This window comes from Melanotaenia boesemani, chromosome 16 (assembly GCF_017639745.1).
Source record: "Melanotaenia boesemani isolate fMelBoe1 chromosome 16, fMelBoe1.pri, whole genome shotgun sequence".
Lineage (NCBI taxonomy): Eukaryota > Metazoa > Chordata > Actinopteri > Atheriniformes > Melanotaeniidae > Melanotaenia > Melanotaenia boesemani.
This window is the reverse complement of record NC_055697.1, coordinates 31,531,623-31,553,783: the sequence shown is the minus strand read 5'-3', so window position 1 is coordinate 31,553,783 and position 22,161 is coordinate 31,531,623. Positions and strand designations below refer to the sequence as shown.

General features: G+C 41.3%; 2 protein-coding genes across 9 annotated transcripts in view; both read left to right on the top strand.

Moving 5' to 3' along the window:
* Positions 1–4,479: 4,479 nt before the first annotated feature.
* Positions 4,480–11,272, top strand: aifm2 (apoptosis inducing factor mitochondria associated 2). Of its 5 annotated transcripts, none has more exons than XM_042010893.1 (10): positions 4,482–4,570; positions 5,037–5,097; positions 5,882–6,056; positions 6,506–6,621; positions 6,863–6,982; positions 8,788–8,880; positions 9,013–9,121; positions 9,209–9,361; positions 10,389–10,589; positions 10,664–11,272. In XM_042010893.1, exons 3-10 carry the CDS (start codon positions 5,882–5,884, stop codon positions 10,813–10,815), a joined length of 1,119 nt encoding a protein of 372 aa, XP_041866827.1. In that variant the 5' UTR covers positions 4,482–4,570; positions 5,037–5,097; the 3' UTR covers positions 10,816–11,272. The 5 variants fall into 5 exon arrangements, with proteins under 5 accessions (XP_041866828.1, XP_041866827.1, XP_041866830.1 ...); XM_042010896.1 differs by having other exon boundaries at positions 4,484–4,570; positions 5,037–5,064; XM_042010895.1 differs by having other exon boundaries at positions 4,484–4,570; positions 5,037–5,064; positions 5,852–6,056.
* Positions 11,273–14,197: 2,925 nt separating this feature from the next.
* Positions 14,198–22,161, top strand: part of ninl (ninein-like) — a 48,943-nt gene continuing 40,979 nt past the window's right edge. For 2 of the 4 annotated variants that reach the window (XM_042010869.1, XM_042010867.1), the window contains exons 1-4: positions 14,198–14,361; positions 18,459–18,667; positions 18,769–18,865; positions 19,717–19,919. In XM_042010869.1, coding sequence (XP_041866803.1) covers positions 18,485–18,667; positions 18,769–18,865; positions 19,717–19,919 — 483 coding nt within the window. In that variant the 5' untranslated portion in view covers positions 14,198–14,361; positions 18,459–18,484. The remainder of the gene's footprint in view (positions 14,362–18,458; positions 18,668–18,768; positions 18,866–19,716; positions 19,920–22,161) is intronic. The other 2 variants (XM_042010871.1, XM_042010870.1) reach the window with 1 other exon arrangement.

The following is a 22,161-nucleotide window of genomic DNA, read 5'->3' as shown; positions in this document are numbered from 1 at the left end:
ATATTTGAGATAAAGTGTCCCTGCGATAGAGTGGTGACCTGCCTCCCTCCTGCTAGTTGCTGGACAGACTCCAGTCCCCCCAGTGACCCTGAACTGGACCTAGCGGTATAGAAAACTGAGAAAAAAACAAACGACAGACTACCTGCTGATGAAAAATGAAAATAAAGTGGCTGCAGCAGCTGAAATCTAGACCTGTGGACCATATTTGGGATGAATTAACGTCACGTTTCCACTTTTAGTTGTAGCTGCTAAACACTTCAGAGAGAACCTGACGTCAGCCTCAAAGATTTTACATGAACATTCGGTGCAGTTCTTCATAGATGTAGTTTTATTTCTAACATTTACAATACACAATACATACACCTTTACATTTCCTAGAGGAAAAGAACTCCACAATATTTCTCACCCATCCTGGAAAAGACTGCGATTCTTCAAGCTTATATTCACTTAAAATGTGCATTTTGTTTAAAATGTTTATTTTAATAGTTTGTCTGGGAGCATGTACAGTAAAGCAGTAAACTGAGAAGAGATGCTCTGCACCAGGAGGCAGCTCTCCAGCTAGTTTCCATCTGCAGGCCCGAGGGCAGGCAGATTAGAAATGTAAAAAAGTTTGAAGATGGAAGAGAATAAAACAAAAAAAAATCTATTAATTTTTTAAAAGGCTAAAAGCATACATAAAAGGTATTACAAAATATACTTGGCATCGAGTTCAAACGCATACAATGTCCAGCAGGATCGTTCCATACAGAACAGAAAATACAGCACAAACGAGGCATTAAGATACATTAAAGCACAGTAAAGTTTTCAGTGCTGACAGGAAGAAATTCTGTAGTTTGTGCTGGTGGACGGGTCTGTAGGAGGCTCGTTCCTGTACAAGAAAATGCTGATTGCGCAAAAGTAGTTGTACATTCAGGACGCTACAGCGCCATCTAGAGGTTGTTCTTGTTACTCTTCATTTGTGCAGCGGTAAGGTGAACAAAAGGAGGTGCAGTGCCATGTAACATTTTAAAAACCAAACGGACATCTGCAACTGTTTCTTATGTTTTCAAAACTTAGCGTCTTCTGTCAATATACCCGTTAAACTTCCAGAATTTTACCCTTGACATTAAAACACAAACTTTTTAAAGTTTTCCTGACGTGCTGCGTTTTTAAATTCCCCCAGATTTGCAACACAGGAATATACAGTAGTAAGAAGAGAATTTACAGTAGTTTACAGTCACTGAAGCAACCTGTGTGCTGTTAAAACTTAATGTTGTCATAAACAGAAATGAGCAGCAACGTGGAACCAGGCGGTAGCTACACAAATTCTACATGTATTCAGTCTGAGCTCAGAATATGTGAATGACTAAAAGAAGCAGCTAAAGTGGAGGTGGAGGATGAGGTGGTGGAGGAGATCAGGAGTAAATGAGTTGTAGTTTGTGCAGAAAGTGTGCAAAAGAACAAAGAAGGACTGATGATGATTCTATCAGACCCACGAGAACAGACAGGAATGATGTTTGGCCTGAACCAGGTGCAGCTGCAGCATTTAGACTCATCTCCTCTTTTTCTGATTCCTCTACCAGTCGCTGCTGGATGAAGTTCTCCTTTCATCTCCCAGTAACATTTTCCCATCAGGCTCTCCACAGACCATCTGCTGCTGCTTCAACCAGCTGTCAGTATACCACGACTTCCAGCTGGCGAGAAGAAGTAAGAGCAGAGGAGATGAATGAGCGTTTCCAGGGCGTCTCTTCATGCAGCATCAGTAGAAAAAGCAGCTGTTCTGAGCAGCTGTGTGGTTTAACCAGCTTCACACACTGAGACTGAAGCACACACACATGCAAAAAACTTTTAGCTTAAAATCTATAAAAACAAAATCCCTCAAGTCCACAGTGGAAATAAAATGCTGTTTCATCACTGAAGTGATGGATGAACTGCTGCTCCGTTCAAAGAAAGAGTCTCGTCTGGTTCTGAAATATCAGCTGAAAAGATGGAAACTGTCGATGAAGAGTTTTGGATGAAGCAAAAGAATATGTCTTCATACACGCTTTAAGATGTCAGCTCTAATCCAGCTTTATTTCCTGTAAACATGAACACAACAACAACTTCACGTGAACTCAAGCTGACTGACAGTTTCAGTATTTCTGTCCTGAAGTTCTGTCTGCAAACTGAATCCATCCTCTACCAACCTCAGAGTCTCCCGTCTGAAGTCTGGACTGTCCACGAGCTCAGACAGCCGCTTCACGTCCGGATCCTGCAGGTTGTTGTTACTCAGGTCTGTTTTTGTCAGATGGGAGGGGTTGGACCTCAGAGCTGAGACCAGAGACTCACAGCTGATTTCTGACAAGCTGCAGCGGCTCAGGCTGAATAAAGAATAAAACATGTTAGTTTAGAACATAAATCGATGTTAGAAGAAGCTACCTTTAGTTCTGAGACAGTTTCCAGATTATTTTTAACACTTTGATGTTAAAAGCTATTTTCTATCATTTTGCATCACTTAACAACAAAAAGTTGTTTTTTGTTCCAGTCCTGGTTTTAATCTGATAAAGGTGAGATATGAACTACATCTGTGTGAATGGAGGTTATTGAAGTTGCTTCACATTAAGACGGGACCTGGTTCAGTCCTTAGCCTGACGTGTTCTTGGTCGAGTTTCTGTTCCACGTCTTCCTGTGTGAATTTTCTCTGACAGTCTGAAGATGCTGTGTCTTATCAGGTGTGAAAAAAATGTAGCTGCATATGGTAATCACTCATATATACTCATATAATAATCACATATATTCAGTTTTCTTTATTAATTTAATATTGTTAATCCATTCACTATTACATTTTCATATTGTGTGTTCTCATTCTACAGAATACTGAAGTTACAGTTTTCATTGTGTGTGTGTGTGTGTGTGTGTGTGTGTGTGTGTGTGTGTGTGTGTGAGAGAGGTCAGACTGACTTTCTTCCAGAGCTCTGATATGAGTTCAGACTGGTTTTCCACCTGCTAGATAGCAATAGTTGTTTGGGATATCAGCTTGTTGTGGTTTGTGGGCTTTGTCTGAAAACTGGAAGAAAGTGGCGCCACTCAGTCTTTTATTCCTCATTTATTATTTTACTGTTTGACCTTCAGCTGGAGACCAGCTGAATAAAACTGTTTCTCTCTGATGAATCATCAGTCTCTCCCGACTTCATGCGAGTCGGGACGACAACTCTCATTACTTGCAAGTAATTCTTTATTCAATATTTTTCCTGTAAATAAACCTAAGCTGAGAAGAGTCTGGAAAGGAATCTGCACCAAACTGGCTTGAATTGACCAAATCAGTTTAATCAAATTCTATTCTATATTTATTCTATGATTAAATATACTATAATTCAATACTAGTAATACAAGTAAAACTGACACCTGCATACAGATTAGTTATGTTCGAGTTAGTTCAAATGTGAGAGGACAAAATGACAAGGACAGATATAAAATAATTAATAATAAGATCTTAAATGTGCAAACACCAATGTTTTTCCAAAGTTTATGGAAAAATCTCTGAAGAAGACACCAGATGTTTCCTTAAAGAGCCTCATTGTGGATCAGAATAACATCAACCTTGTGTCTGCAGTTTAGTGTTAACACAACTTTCAAATTCAGGTTCATCTGAGCACACAACTAAACCTGGTGTGTGGCCACAGCTTATCCAGCCAATCACACGTTCCCTCCTCATTCAGCTGATTGGCTCCTGAATCCTGTTGGTCCTGTAAGACGGGAACTTCTAGTTCTTTGAAAATATGTGAGCTATTTTAAATCTTAGTTCTGCGAATGCTTCAGAAGAATTTGATGGTTCACTGCATCAGAATTACTCTTTATTAACACAGAGATGTCTTATTATGGGATGTCCGTCGAAGTCACGAACTCTTCTCCTTCTTTTTTCCTGGCATGCTGGATTTGACAGAAACGTTGGAAACAGCTAAAACTCTTCAGAAACACTGGGTGTGTCTCAGTCAGCCCTATTTTGAACACTATGTTTAAATGCGTTCACACTGGAATTTCAGCAGGGATGTGTGCTGCAGCCGGAATCCTGCATCCCTGTGTAAACCAGTCCAGCTTCATGCCAACAACACTGAGCTCAGATTTCCAAACATTTTTAATCCTGCATCATCAGAAAAGTGTGATCTAAGCACCACAGAGACTGATCTTTCTGTTACCTCTGCCACATTTTCACACAATAGAGCAGTTTCATAACAGTGACATGACATGAATTAATGCTGAGTCACATCAAGTCAGCTGTTGATTAGTTTAACAAATGAGTCATCTTTAAGAATCTTAAACGCTAAAACAGTGGCTGATAAAAGTGAAAACTGTGGAGCGAATTTTAATTTTCTTTTTTTTTTTACTTTTCTCTGCCACTTTTGGTTTCTGAGTGTCAATATTTCCTGCAGTACTTAAAGGCAGCAGTACAGCCCGCCCCTTCGACCCTCAGATGGGCGGTGCTGGTCTGTGATTGGTGTAGAGCTGATGTCGTCAGAGGGAAGAGGGAGAACTAATCAGGAAACCAAAAACCTGAACAGCTGAGAAACGGAACCTTTAAACAGCAGCAGATTTAAGTTCGTACCTGCAGCAGGTGAGTTCACGTCGTGTAGGTTCTGTGTGACGTCAGCAGGTTGTTTGCGTTGTCACTGTTCGCAGACTGATTTTCTTCTTAAAAACCCTTAATTTGATAGAGCTTGAAAGAAGTTTCTTTTTGTCCGAGTCAAAGCGAGAAGTTCGTCACGTACAGCAAAGAAAAGAACCAGAAAAACACACTTCCTCCCATTAAAAATGGTCCAGGTCCCGGACCATACGGTCCAGGTCCCGGACCATACGGTCCAGGTTCAGGACCATACGGTCCAGGTTCAGGACCATAAAAGGAAATTTAGGAACATCACGTGAATATTTGCTCAGATTTAGTTTCCTGTTGTTGAAATGTTTTGGTCCAGTTCTGAGGGTCCCTGTTGTTGTTGTTGTTGTTGTTGTTGTTGTTGTTGTTGTTGTTGTTGTCACAGACACATAAACAGACGTACAAACTGACGGCTGTAACGTTCCTACAGGTGGTCTAAAGGGGGCGGGAACCAACAGGTACACACAGGAAACTTCAACCACTGTCTACAGATTCTGATCATTATTTTTATCAGTATATAGACAAGGCAGTTTATTTGTATAGAACATTTCATGTACAGGACAATTAAAAGTGCTTTACATAAAACAAAGACATTACAGATATTTAGAAATAGTAAAAGGCATCAACACATAATCACAATAAAATAATAAATTACATTAAAATGAATAAAAGCAGGATAAGTTAAAAAAGTTACCGTGCAGATTTCATGCATAGGTGCATGAGAAAAGAAATGTTTTTAACCTGGATTTAAAAATGTCTACATTTGGGGAAAGTTTAATCTCCACTGGCAGTTTGTTCCACTTGTTTGCAGCATAACAGCTAAATGCTGCTTCTCCATGTTTAGTCTGGACTCTGGTCTGGACTCTGGTCTGGTCTCTGTTCTGGACTCTGGTCTGGGCTAGTTGACCAGAGTCTTTGGATCTAAGAGCTCTGCTAGGTTTATATTCTCTGAACATATCACAGATGTATTCTGGGCCTAAACCATTCTTACATCAGAGCAGTGATTTTCCATCAGTGTGTGTTTGTTAGTTTTATTGTTTTTGTTTTCTGAGTAAAAGCTGCAGCTTATTTAAAAAAAAAAAACGTGTAGAAAATATGTTCAAGAAAACATTTTTGATAAAACGAGTAAAACTGACAAAGTATGTTTGGAGAAATTTATTGATAAAGTTTGTTTAAAAAAGATCACAACAAAAGACTTTTATTGGTTCACACCGGCTGAATTATTATTATCCTTCATTGTTCCAGTTTGTGGTGAATTCTGTGTGACTGGCGCAGATGGGGGGTCAGGCGTCCAGGCCAGAGGGCGTCCACGTGGTGGTGGTGGGCGGAGGATTCGGTGGCATCGCGGCGGCTCAGCAGCTGAAATCTGGAGGACTGGACTTCACGCTGATCGACATGAGAGATGCTTTTCATCACAACGTGGCGTCGCTCAGAGCGTCCGTACAGCCCGGTGAGGCCAACTGTTCACATCATGTGCTCTCATTTTATTTAAATTATTCAATTTCTTTTCTTTTTTATTACTTTTCAGTTTATTTTCTTTTTTTTTTTAGGTTTGTACTTAACAATTTACACATATTGTAATTTGTTAGTTAATGTTAAATAATTTGTAATAAATAAGAGGCTGTTTATGCTTTAAGCTTAACAAATTTTCCTCTGTGTATGTTAATAGCTTTCTTTGTTTTTCCTACATTTTCTTTTCTGCTTGTTTTTATTTAATTGAAGTGCACATGAAAGTGCTTCTTGCATTGAAACCAGATTATTCAAACTAATCCTGAATCAGTTTTTGCTGTGTCACAGTGACTCGGATGAACTTTACCACAGATGAGTGAATATTCAGTAATAATGATATCAGAGCCTCACCTCTGACCTTTGACCCCTGACTCTGGGTCCTGTCTGCAGGATTCGCTCAGAGGACCTTCATCCCGTATGTTGAGACATTTGGAGACAGTTTCATTCAGGGACGGGTGGAGCGAGTTGACACTGACAGACAGATGGTCGTCCTGCTGGGAGGGCAGGTGAGGACGGAGGGACGGGGACAAACTGCCTCTCTGAGGGGGATAAAGGAGCATTACAACATTTATCTTCTGCAGTTTCAGACCTGCAACATGTTTCCCTGCTTCATAAATTAACTGGTTCTGCTGCCTCCTGCTGTTCAGCTTTCCATCCACCTGAAATGGAAATCTGCAGATGGTCAGCATGAGGCTGCTGATTCCTAAAACCACGAATATCTGCTGATGATGTTCCTCTGTGCTGCAGGAGATCCAGTACTCCCACCTTATCCTGTGTACTGGGACAGATGGGCCATTTCCTGGGAAATTCAACACAGAGGCGTCGTATCAGACAGCTGTCCAGGCGTACGAGGACTTCATCCAACAGGTAAAATACACAAGAATCCAAGACAGCTGTTCAACAGTCTCTTTATTTGTGTTTTTATGTCCTGATGGGGACATCCCTCCACCATGTTAAGGTGAATAATCACATTGAAGTGGTAGAGAATCTCATAACCTCCATGAAGCTGGTTGGGTCTCCGAAGGTTGAGTAGTCTCAGGGGTGGGGTCAGACTAAGAATGGTTTAAAAGACCTCAACGGAAAGATACCATGATGTTCTAGATACCTCGCCTGAAAAGGGGAAACTGGGCACCTTCCCAGAGCTAGGCCTTGGAGAGGAGCTTACCAGTAACCCCCTGGTAGTTGGCATTGGTACCTGAACTCAGTTGGATCCAGCCAGAAAAAAACAGGTGGGCTCAGCATCTGCATGGAGGGATTTTGAGTTTGGGTGCAGTATGAGCTGGTCTGCAGGTGAAAGGAGGGGCCTTGGCATGCCCATTGCTGGGTTCATGGACTGGCTATTGGGACGTAGAATGTGACATTGCTGGTGGGGAAGGAGCCTGAGCTTGTGCATGAGGGGGAGTGGTACTGGCTACATATTTATCGGGCTTGACTCTTCTCACGTGAGTTCTGAAACCAAACTCTCGCAGAGCAGTCAGACCCTGTCTTGGTCTGGAGTTGCTCAGGGAGAGAGGCATCGGGCGGCTGTGGGCATGCTCACAAGCCCCCAGCTGAGTGGCTCGTTGTTGGAGTTCTTCTCAGTGAGTGAGTCATGAGTGGGAAGGCTCCGACTGCTTTTGGTGCTTATTTACCAAATGGCATAAGCATATCCAGCCTTCTTAGAGTCCCCGGGTGGTGTCCTGAAAGGGGTGAGACCTGATGATTCCGTTGTTTTCTGTGTTCCTTCAGGGTTCTATGAGGGATGCTGCAGGAGCTAAACTCCAACAAGGCTGCCCCTGTCAGTAATCCTGTTTGTGGCGTTCATTGACAGGGTCTCAAGCTGCAGTCAGGGAGAGGACGGTGTCTGGTTTGGGCACCTCAGGGTTATCACACTAAGATCTTAAGCATGTACTAGGGGTGGTCTGCAGCTGATGGTGAAGTGGTTGGGATGAAAGTTAGCTCCTCTAAGTCTACAACCATGGTTCTCAACCAGAAAAGGGTGGAGAACTCCTCCTAGGATGGAAATGAGTCTTTACCTCAAGTAGAGGAGTTTAAGTGTCTCTGGATCATGTTCGCGGGAGATGTTCGGATTGAGCGAGAGATGAGCAGGCAGATTGCTGCTTCATCAGTAGTAATAATAATAAAGAGCTGAACCAAAATACAAATGGTCCATCTATGTTCCAACCCTCACCTGTGGGAATCAGATTTAGGAAGACACCAAAAGAATGAAAGGTTGGTGTGGATCTGCTGCCCCTCCTTTCCATTGAAATGAGTCAGCTGAGGTGGTTTGGGCATCTAATTGGGATAATTCCTGGTCACCTCCCTTTCTCAGGCACATCCTATTGGGAGGAAACTCCAGGACAGATCCAAGACCTGCTGGGGTATTATATGGCTTTTCTGGTCTGGGAACCCCATGGGATCCTCCAAGAGGAGCTGAAGAGTGTTGCTATGGAGAGGGGTGTCTGGGTCTGGATGGATGATGGATGGATGGATGGATAGATGTCATCTTATAGAGATTTCCTGTAAGCATGTTGACCAAATTGCAGTCACATGGGTACAAAGTGATTTTTCTATTTAGGGTTAAGACTTGGTTTTAGGATCAGGTTCTAAGTAGTTTATGGTTTGGTTGAAAATCTACAGTTGTGATGGTTAAGATGAGGGTGTGGGGTGCTGTGTTTGTGCTTTTTGCTCAGATCCAGGCTGCAGATTCTGTGTTGGTGGTTGGAGGAGGGTCGACTGGTGTGGAGATGGCTGCTGAGATCAAGACGGAGTATCCAGACAAAAAGGTGACAGCAAACTGACCTCTGATCAGATCTGACAGTTTTCAGTCTGACCTCTGATAGCGCTGATCTACAGCTGCATGTTAGCATATTTCTTCTATATATATGTTGTTCACTCCCTCATTTTCTTCCATCCAGGTGGTTCTGATCCACTCCAGAATTGGGCTGGCTGACCCAGACCTGCTGCCCAGTGTCAGACAGCAGGCCAAAGAGGTTCTGCTGGAGAAAAGAGTGGAGCTACTTCTGGGTATGAAAACTTGCTCATATCTTCTGACAGGTGTCTGCTAAACCAGGTCCTGTCCTGGTTTCTTAAACCTGCTACTGTGTGTTTCAGGACAGAAAGTGAATAACCTTTCAGAGCTGCAGCTGAACGTGATGCAGAAAAACATGGTGGTGACCACAGATAAAGGAGAAACACTGACCACAGATCTGATCATCAGCTGCACCGGTCTCAGGATCAACTCTGCAGCCTATGCATCCGGGTTCTGTGAGTCCGTGTGTGCTGATGTGATGAGAATGGCAGCAAGCAGTACTAAAAGAATCTTACATTCATAAAATAAAATAAAATCTACTTCATGTCAGTCATCTCCAGTTATCATGAAAACCCTATCAAATGGGAGGGTGTAAATACATTTTATCTTGGGGGAAAAAAGGCAAACTTTAGCATTAAAAAATAATCAGTATGGAAAAAATAAATCCAGGAAAAAATATCTGTGATATCATAAAAACTTAATACAATTTAAAATGTATAAAACCAAAGCACAAACAACTGCATAAAAATGTCCAAGAATGAACAAAGCAGTTAAAGTTAATGTTGTTATTGTCTTCAATAAACTTTATACAAACTGTCACCATAGAAAACTTTCATTAGCACAGTGGTTCCCAAACTGGGGGCAGAGTTCTGCTGGAGGAGGCAGCTAGTATAAATAAAACTAGTAGTTTTTGTACTGCTAGTAAAACATGGAGGGATTTATGAAGTACCAACAGGAAACCGATGAATCAACAACAGAGATTTGGCTTGACATGATTTCTGTTGATGGAAAGACGGCCCTGCAGAAAAAGCCTGGAAGCCGCTGCATGAGCATAATAACACAAAGGAACTGTTGGTCGTAGAAATAATAACACAAACAAAAGAACAAGTTTATAAAAACGGTAAGTTCCAGAAAACCTGATGACAAAATATATGAACTTTTTATGTGAATATTTTAATGCTGTTGGTGTAAGAAAATCTATTTAACATCACAGTAAATAAACTATTGACATGAAAACATACATGAATATAAAAATCTGTCTCTGTAAGAAATGTGAAGCAGCTCAGAAAAGTTCCCCTTTTATCAAACGACAAACATTTGTTTACATGTTAAATGGTGTGAAAGCAGCTTTTTGCTTTGAGTTTGAGGCCAGATGAGATTTGGGTCGGCACTTTACCAGCTGTGGATCCGGAGCTTTGAAGATGAAGTAAAAACATCAATGAACTGATCAGGAATTGATCCATGATGTGTTTCTGCTGCCAGCTGGGAGCGTGGCTGATAACGGAGCGCTGCAGGTGAACAATCACCTGCAAGTTGAAGGTTTCTCCAACGTCTTCGCTGTGGGCGACTGCGCTGACATCAAAGAACCCAAGATGGCGTATCACGCCGGCCTCCACGCCGCTGTCGCTGTGACCAACATCATCAACAGTCTGAGCGGGAAGCAGCTGACAGAGTATCACACAGGTACACCTGCATGCTGCCGGTCAGCTGTCTGCTTTCTGTGTTGCTGGTTGGCTGATGCGTATTCTTGTTGCTAGGCAACATCACCATGTTGCTGGCGATGGGCCGAGATGACGGCGTGGGTCAGTTCAACGGAATGAGGCTGCCTCGTTTCCTCGTTGCTCTGGGGAAGAGTCGTGATCTGCTGCTGTGGAAGAGCTGGAGGGAGATGCAGCAGAAACAACCCTGATGTGTCGCTGCAGACCGTCCTCATCATCACGGAGCCTTCCACATCCTCAGCCACCACCAAGTGCCTCAACGCAACCCAGAGCCAACTCAGTACTGTAAGGCTGAAGCTTGAGTTTCTTCAGTAGCTCGGTTAGATACGCGGCTGTTGACAAAGTTCGATTCACCTCATCATATATGTTTAAAGTTGCACCTACTTGCCTCTAGAAATATTTAGTACATATATTATTCTTTAAATGAACTCAGGAGGTTATAACCGTGAGCTAAAGTCTGCATGAATCTGAGCTTTCAGCAGCGATGTTTACACAGTTTCATTCTGTATTTTACACTAACAATAAAACCTGTTATCTTATTATTTCTAAGTCATGTTACAGCTTAAACATTTTAAATGAACATTATGTAGGTTTTAAACTGTTTAATTACACTTTTCATCAATAAACTGAAAATATTAAACATGTTAATCTGAGTTTTTTTTCCTTCATAAATTTTTTAACAGCTAAATCATAAAGAAACTGAAACATTTCATGTTTTATCAGGTTTTTCCTCCAGATTACATCTGGATGTTCATGTAAACCTATTATCAGTTTGTTTAGAGTGCCCCCTGCTGGTCATAGTCCTCATTAACATACCGAGAAAACACTAGTCTCCTATAGAAAAACGTTTTATTCAAAATTCAATAAATAGATAAATACCAAAATTATTGAATATATTATTATATATATATATATATATATTATATAATATATATATATATTAGTCTCCATCCTAAATCAGGGAACCCCAACTCTGGTCCTCATGCTCCACTGTCCTGTAGACATTCAATGTTTCCCTACTTCAACAGATCTGCAGACTTGTGCAGATCTTGTCAGAGAACCATTTAATGTGAATCAGGTGCGTTGCAGGAGGGAAACATCTAAGTACAAAAGGATAGTGGGCCTTGAGGACCAGGATTGGGGACCACTGTCCTAAATCACTGCTCATCTGCTGAAAATGTTCATGTTTTTAAAAATATAAAATGAAAGCTTAAGTAGCAAGATGTAGCCGTAAACCTGGTGTTTCTGATCATGTTGATGACACAGCGACGTTTGTTTTGTACATTAATGGAAGCATTGTTAGTCTGCAGCATCCAGAGGCTGACGTCATGTCTCTGATGCTGCATCACTGTACAGCAGCACTATGGATTAGGCTCTTATGCTCAGATTTATTATTGTTTTTTTGAGTTTGTTAATTGCTGTCTTCTACCAAATTTAATTAAGGGACGGTGTTTAGGAGCCATGTTTGATTTTTGTTAAGCCTTTCTGCCCCCCCAAGCAGTAGGCGGTTGTATTTAATCTTGTGTTCTGCTGGAGGTGGAGGCTGGTCGGGGTTATGCTTGATTATTTTAGGTCAACTGTCATGTTACTCAGGTGTTACTGACTGGAAAGAGCAAACAATTTTCTACTGTGATCAGTTTAAAGTTTTTTTTTTTTATGGAAATGGAAAGATGAACAAACATTAGAAATAAAATAAATCACTGATACATCTTAAAAAGCAAAGGAAGGATTCTGTCATGATTTTTACCAGAGTTTACGTTAAAAACAATGCCAAACAGTTAACAGCCATTAGTGTTAAAGTATTGGACTTAGACTCTAAATTTCCCATCACAAACTGTGTCACACGCTAGCAACTTGACATCAACACACTGGCCATTTTGAACGAGCACCATGGCTGATTCAGTGAACATAAGACCATAACCAAGGCAGGATTGTCTGGAAAGGTCTCAGAGAACAGACAAGATGAAGATGGATGCTGAATTAGGCGTTGCTGAACCCGAAGGGCGCCTCAGCACCTTTTAAAAACCGAAAATTCAGCATACAGTCTGAGGAAGCCAGGAATCGATCAACCGTCTTTTCAGTTGCTGTTCCACCTGAAGAAAAAAATTTTTTCATTTTTCCTTTTTTAAGCAAAAGTGGTCATATACACACACACACACACACACACACACACACACATATATATATATATATATATATATATATATATATATATATGAATCTCTTCCTTTGGCCAGCTGATGGAGGGTGATGTGGTGATGGAGGAACCATCATGGGAGGAAAAGCCCCTCCATGATGGGATGTACCATCGACAGATAACTGAAGTGGCTGATATGGAGAAATCCTACCAATGGCTAGAAAGGGCTGGACTGAAAGACAGCACAGAGGCACTGACCATAGCTGCACAGGAGCAGGCCTTGAGCACCAGAGCAATAGAGGCCCAGATCTACCATACAAGACCCCAGGTGTATCCAGCACATAACTGCAGGGTGTAAGATGCTGGCAGGGAAAGCTTACAAGGAGCGTCATAACCAAGTGGCTGGTATAGTGTACAGGAACATCTGTGCGGAGTACAGACTGGAAGCCCCGAGGTCAAGGTGGGAAACACCTCTGAAGGTGGTAGAGAATAACCGAGCTAAGATCCTGTGGGACTTCCAGATCCAGACCGACAAAATGGTAATGGTAACCAGCCGGACATTGTGGTGATGGAGAAACAGCAGAGGAAAGTCGTTGTGGTTGACATCGCAATACCAAGCGATTGCAACATCAGGAAAAAGGAACATGAGAAACTGGAGAAATACCAAGGCCTGAAAGAAGAACTTGAGAAGGCCTGGAAAGTGAAGGCAACAGTGGTGCCCGTGGTCATCGGAGCACTCGGGGCAGGAACCCCCAAACTGGAAGAGTAGCTACAGCAGATCCCAGGACAAACCTCAGACATCTCGGTCCAGTAGAGAGCAGTCCTAGGAACAGCCAAGATACTGCACAGAACCCTCAAGCTCCCAGGTCTCTGGTAGAGGACCCGAGCTTGGATGGATGAGACCGCCCACGGAGGGCGAGGGGACAAATTTTTTTGTATATATATCATTTTTTTCACACAATCTATTGGTTTTCTTAGTCAAGTAATTATTTTTATGAATGGTTAAACTGGACTGAGATGGATGATGTAATGGATTTATTTAAACTGGATTATAACTGGACTAAAGTGAATGGGATTGAATTAAACTGCACCTTTAAAAATGCCTGGAGATTATCTTGTTGTGAATTGGCACTGTACATAATGAAGCTCAAGTGAATTGAATAGAAGTATTGAATTGAATTGAACTCAACTGAATGTGGTGGAACTAGATTTTCATCATGGATGCAGGCGACGAATCTGCAGCAACTATGTGATGCTGTCAAGTCAGTACGGAGAAAAATAAATTAATTAATTAATCTATGCCACCGAGAACTGATGCAGTTCTGAAGGGAAAAGGCGGTCCAACCTGGTACGTGCAATGTGAACCTGATAAAGAGGCCGGAAGTGTTAATCACTTCTTAACTTTTATCTTGGAAGGGTACCGGAAGTCCCGGCTGTGTGCACGTCAGCGCGCACAGAGCTTCTTCGGTTAGTCGGTGGTCGCTCCGCAGCTCCGTTACTTTGTGTCGGCGGTTGTTTGAAGCTACAGGAGCTCGCTCATGGAGGAAACGTGAGGTTTTACCGGAGAGGAGAGAAACGGAGGAGGAGAAGTTTTCCCGCGGTAAGAGTCACTATTTCACCGACACTCACCGTTAAGCTCCGCCGCTGGTTAACGGACACTTTCCGTTAGTTCCTCACAGTTTAAGGACAGAGGAAAATGGCGCAGAGAAACGTTTTCTTCATTTGACTTTAAAAACTCTTCATTCGATCACTTCGTCTATTGTTCCTGCGGCTCGCGCCGCCGTTCCCATGGTGAAGCTTCTCCGGCTTGCGAGACTCTCCGGACCGAGCCGAGAAGTTCTCCGATAAAAACCGAGTCTGACGGATGAAGGTTCGTGATTCGGACCAGAACGCTGTCCGCACAGGTTCTGGTTCTGGACTCAGTCTTAATACCGATCAACTTTATTGATAAACTTTTTTAAGCACAAAACTAATTTTTATTAAACTTTAAAACCACAGATATTTGGAAATAACGCAACATGGTAGAGTAAAACTAACAAAAAAAGTTTTTATAACTAAAAGCTAAAATATCAATAAATCATATAAAATGTAAAGCTGTGTCTATGTCGTTGTCATGGTAACAGATGATGTCTCTCAAAGTAAAATGATAATATAATAATGATATAACAATATAATAACAATAACCTTTTTAAAAACAAGTTTTTCTAGTTAGAACAAATGTTTATAATTGAAAGTATATGAAGACAGAGGTGCAGCTTCACAAGATCAATTTCAAGTTAAATTTTAAAACATATTTTAATTTAATCAAAAATACATCTTCTACATCATATATGATGTGAATTGGAAATGTAAGTTTTTCAATTATTATCATAATAAAATATTCTTGAATTTGTTTAGCAGTATTAGATTAGATGAAAATACTTCTTTTTATATCTGGTTTAGAATAAATGATGTTTAAAGGATCACTGAGAGAAAATCTGGAGTTGTTTTTACTACAGAGCGAGAGACTGGATTAATTCAGTAGGAATGTTTTTTTTATAAGTGCTGAATTCTTTCATGTTCAGGGGAAACAACAACAACAAAAAAAAAAAAAAAAACACCTGTCATTGTTGAAAATATTTCTTCGGAGCCAGGTACGATGAAAAACATATAGAAAACTTACCATTATAATTTTGTTCATGATTAAACAGCATAAATGTAACATGACATCATACTGCAGATGTATTTAATAACCTGAATTACTTGACAAATTAGTTCAGTTGAATATTTTCAATGGCAAATAATAAATATTAGCATTTTTTAAACAAATAAATAAATAAAAAGGGGGGTTTGGAGGATTTTAACCTAAATTTAAAAGTTAAACGTTTGTTTTTGAGTTGTTGCATTTTTCATGTAAAACTCACTAAAACAATCAACTCATCCGCTGATTAGTGAGTGTTTTCAGTTCAGCTTTCAGCCGTTTTATGTTGGAAAATGTCCTGCAGCCGTTTGGCATCAGGGCATTTACCGAGTCCCTGCAGAGGAAGCTGAAGATGATGATGGTGAGCAGCCAGCAGAGATAAGACGAGCTCTGATCATAGATTATATAACGGAAGAGGAGGAGGAGGAAGATGAGGAGCTTCTGGTTTCTGATTTAACAGAGAAATTTAAGTGTCATTAGAGGATGAGGAGGGTTACATCACCTTCATCCTCATGTTTCCAGAAACTCCTGCTGTTTGATTCAAGAAGTAAACGAAGATCAGATTTAGATCTGAGCTTCAGGAGCAGGATCACACCTCAAGCTCTTCCTGTGAGGTGTTTGCAGAGCTTACCTGTGCAGCTTTTCTGTGTCCCAGCCTCTCTCGTCCTCCATCCCGTCACGATGACCCGAGAACGCCGTGTTCCGTGTTATCACGCCACATGGCGTGTTCTTGTTATTCCTTCTCGCCTCACTGTCTCAGACTGTTATCGTCAGGAATGTCCTTCAGAATTTCCACTAACTGAGTTTTGTTTTTCTTTAAACTGTTTTAATTGGTGTTTTTTCCATGAAAATGCCAAACAATAGCAGCAACAACATTCTCTTAATTTTTCTACCCGTCTTAGTTTTACTGTTCTGGTGATTTTGGGCAATTTCTTGTTTTTTTAATAGTTTTACTTTTTATGAATAGAAGTGGCAGTCCTTGCCATCCAACCTTCACATTTCTGTTTCTCCTTCTACGCGTCGCTTGCTTTAAAGTTCTCTCCTCATTTATTTAATCGCTGTTCATCCAGCAGCTGGTAAATGACACCACACAGCTGATGGATGGATGGATGATACATCGTGGAATAGTGTTGATAGGAAATGTAGTGACGGCACTGAACGCCAAACAGCTGAAATTATTTTCATTATTAAATTAAAGAATCCCCTGCTGGGCTGGACAGGAAGTTCTCATTTATACCCACCAAGGTGAATTTTGGCCAATCACCTCCCTGCGCATACGGCGGGGTAATTCTCTGATCTTCAAGCTGTGATTCTGGTTTGGGGTAATAAAACGATATTCGTGATAAACTTTTCTGAGCAGTGTTACAAAGAGCTTTACAAAAATACAACCGGCTGGATCAGCTTGATCAGGGCTTCTCATTTCTGTCCCACAAGGGCTGCAAATTCTGCAGGTTTTCAGTGTTTCCCTGCTCCAACACACCTAACTCAAATAAAATGGATCCAACAGCCTATGAGGTTCTGCGCAATGTCTCATTATTTCAGGTGTGTTGGAGCAGGAAAACATGAAAAACCTGCAGGACTGTGCGGCCCTTGTGGGACCGAAAAGAATAGCCCTGAGATAGATGTTCATAAAGCTACGGGAACATCCGATTTACATTTCCTAAAAGTTTCCTAAAGAGGAAAGTTTTCAGGATGGGATCTTGGTGTCGTTGTTCGTCGTAACATGTTTATCCAGAGTGTCCTGAGGACTTTGGTGTATTTAGAACCAGTCCAGTACCTACCCCCACCTCCCAGGGAACGGCTGTAACTACGCCATCATGAAGTGATAACATCACACCACAGATTCTGACACAATCAGACTGGTTTATTATTCCTGAATGGACCAAGACTGAGCTACCAAACGGCTCCATGTGAGATGTTCTGGTCGGGGAACATGTTTCTGTAAAGAACAGCTGAGCAACTTTCGGTCTTCCAGCCCCAAGAGCAGCATCATCGGTGAAAATCAGTCCGTTCGCTCTGATGCTGATTGAAACCTGCTGTCAGTGCTGATTAAACACTTTAAAGACGCACCACCACACTTTTCCAGATTTCTTCAGCGATTCGACGGGTAAGTCAGCATCCATCTTGCAAAGTAGTAAAGGGGTTTCTTAGGCCTCAATAAGAAAGACTAAATAAATTTTAGGGTCAGAAATTGACGTAGGGCTTTTTTAACACTGAACTGAAACACTCATGTTAGCAGGTGGTGGTAGGATTTTCAGTCATTATTACAAAAGCTTTATTATGCTTGAGTTCAGCGGGCAGAGAGTTCCATTAAACAGGAGCTTCATTGAAAAAATTTCTTCTCTTTTTGTCATAAACTGGGATTCGGGAGTTACCAGTCAGACTATGTGCATATCTCAGCAGTCAGGTGGAATATTCCAGACACAGGGATGTTAAAGGCTTGAAAGGAGCTGTAAAGTTTTCTCATCAAAATCCAACAGGACGCCAGCGCAGGGCGATGAGACCTGGTGTGTTCATGACGTCTTTTCCAGTAATGAGTCCAGCGGCAAGGTTTTGAATCACCCGATGACGGAGGAACTGTAATACCTAAAAACAGCGAGTTCCAGTCCGACAAAACCTGCCGAACTTTCTGTAAATAAGCAGTGGAAAAAAATTAAATTATTCTAGAGACTGCCTTCAAAACCAAGACAGAACAACATGTTTGACCTGAACATCAAAGACAATGTAAAAAAGGACATTTTAAGCCGTCCAGAATTTAACGTCAGAAATATGAGAGATGAGCATGAACAGCTGAGTGTAATCAGATTAGAAATGCTAATTTACACCAGAATAATCTGCTGAGAGGCAGCATGTTGACCCAGAACCGAACCCTGGTACGCCACAGCTGGGCGGAACCACTGAGGAGGTGAACTCATTCAGAGACTGAAAAGGTTGTTCTGAGCCTAAAAACAGAATCCAGCCCAGGAGGATGTGAGTTGTGTCTGAATAACACGACGTGTGCTGTGTTTCCTGTGCAGGTGTCATTCCAGCGTGATGCGTGGTGATGGAGGAGGCGGAGCACAGCCGCTACGTCACGCAGCTGAAAGCTGAGTTCGACAGCTGCGACACGACGGCCACCGGCTTTCTGGACAGAGACGAGCTGACGGAGCTCTGCAGGAAGCTGCAGCTGGACGCACATCTGCCGCTGCTGCTCGACACGCTGCTGGGAGAGCGCACATACGGCAGGGTAACGCGCACCGACACACACACTGCTGGGAGAACACACACTCCTCAGGTGAGTGATGGTGTGCTTTTGTGTGTTTCATTTGTTTAACTGTGTGTGTTCAGGTGAACTTTGAGGAGTTTAAGGAGGGCTTTGTAGCTGTTCTGTCTCGTTCTCTGGACTTCAGCACCTCAGAGGACGACAGCAGCTACCTGGAGCCAGGTGAGGCATTAGGATCATGTGATCAACAAGTCCAGATTTTCAGCCTGTTACACACTTACTGGCAAGCAAGAACTTTATTACTGTTCTCGAGTCCACTAGAACAAAATGACCTCGTTTTTGCAGCTTGTCTTTGACACACCAGCCGAGCAGAACTGTCGTGTGATTGGTCGGACATTTGAAGTGGGTGTGGTTAACACAGAAAGGCGTGAAGTGAAAAGTTGTCACTTTCTGCTGATGAGAGGTTGAACAAATAGTTTTAATAAACAGCTGATCGATGTGGTGAGAAACACGGCGTGCACGGTGCTGCCACAGACGAAGTTCTCATGAAGTACGAGTTAAAGGAACGATTGTTCTGTCGGGTCCAGTGTTCAGACAGCACAAAGAAGGTTCCTTCTGTTTGCTTGTTAGTATTTACGTTCAGCTTTTCTGGTTTAAAATTCCATTTCCTTCACTTCACTTACAAACGTCAGCTCCTGTTTCTTTGTTTTTTTTGTTTTTTTTTTGACATTTCCTGTTTTCCATCATGTTAATTTCAGTCTCCTGTCCGGGTTCTCTGTCCTCGTCCTCCGTCCTCCTGTATGTTTCCCTTTTGCAACCTTCCTATTTAGTTTTTAATTTCTCCAAATGTTAGCCAGCGGCCTGGGAACAGCCAGCGTTGTTTCTACACTTAAAGCTGAAGGAGCTTGATAATCTCTTCCATTCTTTCACCATGTTTCCTGTCAAAATAGCTCATTAGAATTTTTTCCTCTATGTAATAAAAAAGATCATTAATATAAAGTTTTGTCAAATATGTTGCAGAATCTAAATGTTCAGCTGGTAAATATTTCTCTTCCTCCTCTTCCTCCCTGCAGCTGTTCCAGAGGAGGTGAAGCCAAAGTTCGTGAAGGGAACGAAGCGTTATGGCCGCCGCTCTCGTCCTGACAGTAAGCTCGATGCTGTGCTGGCCTGCGACTCGGAGGACTCCCCGCCGTCCAGAACCGAACCCGCGGACTTGTCGCCACCCGGCGTCCGCAGAGCCAAACTGAGACGGGCCACGTCTCTGGAGAGTGTGGAGGTGAGACAGACGTCGGCTCCCTCTGGAGGAGGTTTGAGATGGTAACGTGACGATACACCTCGTCTCTGCTGCTGCTGCTTTAAGTTCTGTGGAAAGTTAAAATGGACGTTCACATTTCCCAGGTGCAGTGAACACAGCATCATCTGAGGTTGAAGTTGGGTGGAGATGCAGATGAACTCTGACAATCTAAAACAAATCACTGAGTTTTCAGAGCCAGGAACTAAAACAAAGTTTTAGTTTTTGAGTTGGTAGTGATGTTCAGTAAAATATTTCCTCCCAGGATTTTTCTGTAATAAGTCTTTGTTTCCTCAGAATAATGTGAAATTAAAGCTGCAGAAATGTTGTGATGCTGTGACCTCTTCTTCCACGCTGTCAGACTCCACCTCTGTGTCTGTGCGGGCTGGGTGAGGTCCGTTCGGATCAAATATCCACACATGCTGTGATTGTTCTGCGGCTCCTGCAGCTGAGGCCTGAATACCTGCGGGGGGAGGAGGTTTGGTGGTTTTGGGGGGTGGTGGAGGTTTTTCAGGAAGTGGGATTGTGAGGAATGTGGCTGCTGGCAGACTGTGCTCTGGTTTGGCAGCCGGATGAAGATGCTTCTCTCTGTTTCTGCCGGCCAGTTTTCACTCGTGTTTCTGAAGCTTCTCGGCTGCTTTTTGTTCAGATGTTCAGTTTCGTGTTTCAGCTGCAAACAGCTGGATTTACAATCTGACAACAGAATAACAAATAAACTGCACCTCCTCTTCATCTCCGTGACCCAGTGAAGCATCTTTAGTTGGAATTTAATCTTTGTTGCTTTTGGCTGATGGACAGATTTTATCTCATCATTCCAGTGATGATCCTGAACCTCTGAGCTCTTTTTACCTCCTCGTTCTGGTTAATCAGAGCTAATGAAAACTTACTGCTCACTGTCTCTGGCTGTGTCTCATCTTTTGGCAGATGCATGTTTCTCTGATTTGAGAGGGTTGGTCTTTGTTTTCACGCTCGCATATTTGACAGCTGCTCTTCCTCAGAACTTTGGTCATGGTCCTCGTCCGAAACCAGGGCAATCTACACTTTGGTTCAGGTTCCACATTCAGCACAATTTGATCTCCAGTGGGTCGGAGCAGTAAAATAACAGCATAATAACCTGTAAATGAAGTTTTTATAACCTTTATTTCACCCTGTGGTCATAATCTCTTTCACAAAGATTTTAGTCTTTGCACTAAAACTAAACTTCTTTTTTTTAGTGCAAAAAACAGGTACAATATTAAGATACTTAAACTAACTAATGAACTACCTGAAATTTCTGGAGAAAATTAAGTCTCATTTCAACAATATTTTGCCTCGATTACACATTTAGATGATTTTGTCATTTAATTTATTCACATATTTTTATTTAATTTATTTTATTATTATATATAATGTCTAACAAATATGAAATATATAATTAAATTTTAATTTAATTTATTTAAATTTATTAAATAAATGTAACATTTCTTATTCAAAATTTATTTATGAAATTGATCAATTTAATATATTTTTTAAGGTATTTTATTTACTTAATATATATTTTATATTTGATCATTTACATTTCCACTGAATATTTTTTATTTTCAATGTATTTTATTTTATTTTATTTTATTTTTGTTTTATGTCCCGCTGTAGTGTCTCCAACTAGGCCTGTTGTGATAAGCAATAAGTCAATTAATTGCACGGTGATGAGTTTGCTGCAACGACGCGCAGTATATACTTTTTTTTCTAGTTTTTTTAGTACAGTGGTATTAAGTAAGTTTTACCGGTTTTCCCTGTCTGAGCCCATGTTTAATGTTTTTTAAGAGTAATTTTGTTTGCAGAACAAAGACTTTATTTTCTATCATACCTATTGTTTTTGGTTGTGTTTGGTTTTCATTCATTGTTAATGACACAGAGTCTGTTCTGTTTATTGTTTTTGTTTTATCTTAAATTTCTTCCAGTTTCAGTGTAGAATGTTCTTTAGAAATGGAAGTTTATTGATATTTGAAAGGGTGTACTTACATTATTATGACATTGTCATTATATTAGTTGAAAATGGTCCCAAAATGATAAAAATAATCACTTTGCGAAATGTTATCGCTTATATTATCTGAGTGGAAAGGGAGAGAAAATCAAAACTTCCCACAATGCAACACACATGGCTCTCTGTCCATTTCATGAAATGCAATTAAATGAAAGATGCTAATATTTATATTAAAATAATGTTCTACTATCATAGAGCAGAATA